Source organism: Penaeus monodon, chromosome 4, assembly GCF_015228065.2.
Source record: "Penaeus monodon isolate SGIC_2016 chromosome 4, NSTDA_Pmon_1, whole genome shotgun sequence".
Taxonomy (NCBI): Eukaryota; Metazoa; Arthropoda; class Malacostraca; order Decapoda; family Penaeidae; genus Penaeus; species Penaeus monodon.
This window is the reverse complement of record NC_051389.1, coordinates 23,442,818-23,448,253: the sequence shown is the minus strand read 5'-3', so window position 1 is coordinate 23,448,253 and position 5,436 is coordinate 23,442,818. Positions and strand designations below refer to the sequence as shown.

Below are 5,436 nucleotides of genomic sequence, written 5' to 3'. Positions count from 1 at the left end.
CAAAGGCAAGATATTATCTGCCATCCATCTGCTTGGGATTTCTGTGATGGAGAAAATTTCAGGTGTGAAGGAATGATATTAATTTCATATGTGTCATTGAAGTTTATTGTTTTAATTTGATGTGCCATTTGATGTGAATATTTCTGGTATATATACATGCATACATATTGTGTATGCATACATGCATACACAATATATATACATAAATGCATACATAATATATATACATACATGCACACATAATATATATATACATATACAAAACATGCCCAATATAATACATGATATACATAACATACATAAAAAATACAAAAAAAAAAAACTCAGTATTAACAGTTATATGTTTATAATCAATATTTCTGCAAATACAGGGTCAAGCAATGCACCCAAGTGACCTTGTCTGACTTGATCACTGCCCACCATGAGATGGGTCACATCCAGTACTTTATGCAGTACAAAGACCAGCCACATGTCTTTCACCGCAGTGCAAACCCAGGTAAGTGGAAGAAGATTAGAGAGAATAGTATGAACGTCAAACTAGTCTGGATCAAATTTAGATTAAACAAGATTGTACTAAGGAGATATATATATGTATCTGTCTGAATTTGTCCAGCACTAAAAGTCTTTGATTTTTAGTCTGTAAAGACTATTTTGGCACTGCCAGAGGGCTACTTGGCTGGGATGCTGGATATGAAAATTAGCAAAAAACAGCTAAAAAAATTTCCCAAAAAGCTGAAGTTGTGGATGCTGTGCAAAGATTGAAACAAAAAGGGAGCATGCAGTAGTTGAGCAATGAAAAGAGATTAGTGAGCTAGCTGGTAGGTGATGAGCCTGGGCTGGTTTTAAGACCCAGTCTGCTACTGATGAAATCTACAAAGCAATTAAATCTATGGACATTGCTTAAAAAGAGTAGAAAAAAAAGTTTTTTGAGAAAACCATCCTATATAAGTTTCCTCATTTATTACAAATTTATATTTTGCTTAGTATATACAATGCTTGGAAACCATTTAGGGTGTGTACTTTTCCTGCAGCATAACAAAACCATAATGAATAGAAGAAATAATTAGGTCAACAGATGTACTTATTGCAGTAAAAGCTTTTTTATGCATCTTGCCCACCAAGGATCATAGCCAAGCCTGTCCTACCTTCAACAGGCTTAAAATGCATCCATGAATCTGCAGTTTGGTGAATCAACCGACACAAAAGTCTAATTTATATTATATTGTTGATCATTTATCTATCTTTCTGGCAACAGATTATAGATACATCACTGTTTACCCTCTTGATCATTTGGCTGATTTGGTGCTATAACTCACTGCCACTGCATAACATTACAAGGAAGTACCATATTATATTTTGTAAGGCCAAGAAATGATCAACAGTATAAAAATTAAAAAACAAAATATGGTTCCTACAGAATGCATAATGCTCTCAAACCATCATAAAGTTGAAAAAATTAAAAGTCAAACAATTAGTTATACACACTGTTATGAAAGTTATAAACTTCTGGTACAATAATACTTAGTGTTTTTCTATATTCATTAAAGGAGTGATAAGGTCAAAGCAACAAGTAAAAAAAACAAATATGCTTTTGGATGTGAGGATGATTCCTCATCAAGCAACAAGGAATGCCAAAAATCAACATTGATAGCATTAGTGTTGGAGAAACTGAATTAATGAGATATTTATTTAATATGAGAAACATTTTCCAGCCTTCCATGAAGCTGTTGGAGACCTCATTGCCCTTAGCATGTCCACCCCAAAGCACATGTCAAAACTTGGCCTCTTTAAGAAGAGCTCACAAAAGAAACAGAAAGAAGTTGAGTTGAACTTCCTAATGAAGATGGCACTGGACAAGGTTGCTTTTCTGCCATTTGCATACCTCATGGACTTGTGGCGCTGGAGGGTTCTTGACGGCACTTATTCCCAGAGGGATTGGAACTGTGCTTGGTGGGATCTCAGGTATGGGAGTTCAGATGTAGTGTTGTGCTTTTCTTTATTATTATTAGAATGATTGTATGTTCTCTTGTTTTTATTAAAGTATAGTTCTGATAACACTCATGAAGGTTTCATAAATACTGGGGAGAATTTAGTCTTACTCCACTTTTTTTTTTTTTTATGAATTGTCATGAATTTTCATTTCTTTTCCTTTTTTGAGGACTAATTTGTATGAGCTTTTTAAGATTTATGCCTCAGATATATTAGCTTTTCACTTTTTTTTTCCCATTATATGCTTTCCTCCCTAAAATTATTTTCCACAAAGGTATGAGATTCAGGGAATGAAACCTCCCTCTACACGTACAGAAGATGACTTTGACCCTGCGTCTAAATTTCATGTGGCAGTCAACTCTCCATACATCAGGTTGTCGTCAGGTTTCTTATGTGTAATATTTGTAATTTTTTTGAAAGATTCAATGATGCATTGTGTAAGTAGTTACTTTTTGTCATGGGTGTTTCTTCTTATCTGTCATTATCACAACAATAAGTATCTTTTTTTAAAGCTACCCACTCTCATTCATATTATCCACAAACCTCTATATCAAATCTTTGTCTTCTGCCACAGTTCTCAGTAATGAAAATCCCTTGTCCTTTCCAGATACTTTTTGAGCACCATTGTTCAGTTTCAGTTCCATAGGGCTCTGTGTATAAAAGCCAATGAGTATGACCCGGATAATCCCTTGATGCCACTTCATAAATGTGATATTCACCAATCAAGTAAAGCCGGCAGTGCTCTTAGGTGAGACTGATAAACCTGTTCATGATGGGTAATGTCCTGTTACCTCAAGGCAAAAAATCTCAAATACAGGGTAATACCTAATCATATTGTGAGTATGACAGCTTGTGAACTTATCTGTAACTTGGACAGTAACTATGGCATGGAGTAGTGCAAGCTTTTACACCACAGCCTCTCCAAACTGTACAGATAATTTTACCAGTCTTGAATGGATTAAATAGTATGAAAAAACACCAAAGCTAGGTAAATTACTCAAGTTCCATGATGTTTTGAGTTACATTTAGCTAGTTTATAGGTAGGGGACTAAAACAGATTTTATTTTTAGATTTCCTACATATAATGACAATATCTTAATCATGCTGTCTCATTGATGTAATGCCTTGATGTCTCCATCATAACCTTTTTTTGTCTTATTCATACAGTATTCAAGAACAACATGTTAGATTTAAAAAGAAGAATTGTGTAACATTATGATCAATACTTTATCATTATCTTCATTATCACCATCAACATTTGCCAACCCTCAGAGAAATGCTTAAGCTAGGTTCATCAAAACCCTGGCAGGAAGCACTAAGAACCCTTACAGGAGAGGAGGGGATGGACACCTCAGCTCTGCGGGAATACTTCAAGCCCCTCGAGGAATGGCTGAAGGAAGAAAATGCAAGACAAGGAGAGTTTGTTGGCTGGCGGCCAGGTGGGTAGAGGAGGTGGTTGGTTGGAGGGCAACAGTTGATGGTAAACTGGTGGAGACTGGTGTGGTTGTTGTTGTGAGATAGGTTGTGTATTGATGGATTTTGTTTGTTGTGTTAGATGGTCAGTGTTTGTGATTATTTATGATAAGATTATAATGTATGATTGGCATAATAATGATGATGTTAATGTGTATGTAATTGATGTTATTGATAATTATATGGCATAAATGATTGTTGTATATATGTGATAATGATGCTTTTTGATAATGATATGGTATGTTTTTAGTTATGTAATAATGTGCTTCTGAATAGTCTTCAGTCTATCTGTTCTCTCTTTTTTCTCTCTCTCTCTCTCCTCCCCCTTCCCTCTCTCTCCTCTCTCTCTCTCTCTCTCTCCTCTCTCTCCTCTCTTCTCTCCTCTCTCTCTCTCTCCTCTCTCTCTCTCTCCTCTCTCTCTCTCTCTCCTCTCTCCTCTCTCCTCCTCCTCTCTCTCTCCTCCTCTCCTCCTCTCCTCTCTCTCCTCTCTCCTCCTCCTCCTCCTCCTCCTCCTCCTCCTCCTCCTCCTCCCTCCTCCTCTCCTCTCTCCTCTCTCTCTCTCTCTCTCTCTCTCTCTCTCTCTCTCTCTCTCTCTCTTTCTCTATCTTCTCTATCTCTCTCTGTTTATTATATATATTTTCTTTCCTTTCACTCAGTCATTCATCTTCAATTCTTTCTTATATTACTTTTCACCCCAACAGATGGTCAGTATTGCTTGTACAAGAAGATTTCAGAAGTAGTACCTGAAAGCAATTGTACAGCAGCCCAGGATTCACCATCTGTAACTTCCACCCCACCTACTCCATTTACTCCACCTGCTCCACTTCTTGCAGCTTCTACACTCATTCCACATGATACAGCTGATTTACCCGTTAGACCTGATGATATCAATGCACCCATCCAACCTAGTACAGCTGCTTCCTATAATGCACCTTCAAAACCTGTTTCAGGTATTAGAAGCATTGCTCCTGTTCCACTTGATGCAGCAGCCGCTTCTATTCCTGACATGGACGACATTATGTGAATTCAGATGAGCTTCCTTTGCTTGTAATTTCAGTCTTCCAAACTTTTATAAAGCCCGTACATGATCTCCAAGGAAATAAGTGAATAATATCTGTCTATTTATTTGTCTCTATTTTTTTTTTTTTTTTTTTTTTTTTTTTATGATAATGATTTATGATGGTGATAATTGATGATGATGATACTACTATTGTTAGTAATAATAATCATTTGCTTATGCCTTATTTTAGCCAAATAATTATGAGGGTGGGTTTCATGGAGCAAAAGATAACTGTCCATTTTACAGCTGTTTCTGAAGGAGTCCTAAAAATAAGGGACTGTGCTTTATAAATGTACCACATATATATCAAAACTATGAATTACAAAGAAAGTCTACTGTTGTTGGTGCTTGTATATTATATTTTGTGAAGAACAGCTATAAAAAAATAAAAAGAAAAGGTATTATTACTTTATGACTGTTTATTATTATAGACCTTGGTTATTTTTCTACAGATTGAATAATCAAATGAATAAATGAAGATTCAGGTTTAATAAACTTGTATTAAATTACAAGTGTATGTCTTATTTATCTGAATAATTATTAAATAAATGAAATGGTAGCAATTTTATTTTGTTTATTTAATTAATTACTAAGTAAGCAGCAGCTTTCAACCTATTTACAAATATATTTAGATTTTGCCTTTTTACAGCACTGAAACCACCAGATAGTATTCATGTGTACCCTACAGATTATATAAGGACAAGCTATTTGCCTATTAGAATTGTAATTTATTTTTCTAGTATGGTTCTTTATAGCAGCAACACTGCTTACTCATTATTGTTATTAAGATTTATGTACTAGTTTAAGCCCATATTGTTCTCTTATTTCATTTGTCATTTCCATTTGTGTTTGCTAGAAAAACCTTTGCTTTGTGTATTCAGTGTTTGTAATTCATAAATGCAGTATCATCTTTT

The 5,436-nt window shown here is 35.1% G+C and overlaps 1 protein-coding gene across 1 annotated transcript in view; it reads left to right on the top strand.

Annotated features, from left to right (window-relative positions):
* LOC119571016 (angiotensin-converting enzyme-like) overlaps window positions 1-4,934 on the top strand; it is a gene marked incomplete in the record, with an annotated part of 24,829 nt that extends 19,895 nt beyond the window's left edge. The window contains 7 exon segments of the mRNA XM_037918516.1: window positions 11-62; window positions 372-496; window positions 1,713-1,962; window positions 2,264-2,362; window positions 2,597-2,737; window positions 3,262-3,428; window positions 4,164-4,934. Coding sequence (XP_037774444.1) covers window positions 11-62; window positions 372-496; window positions 1,713-1,962; window positions 2,264-2,362; window positions 2,597-2,737; window positions 3,262-3,428; window positions 4,164-4,486 — 1,157 coding nt within the window.
* Between the last annotated feature and the right edge of the window lie 502 nt (window positions 4,935-5,436).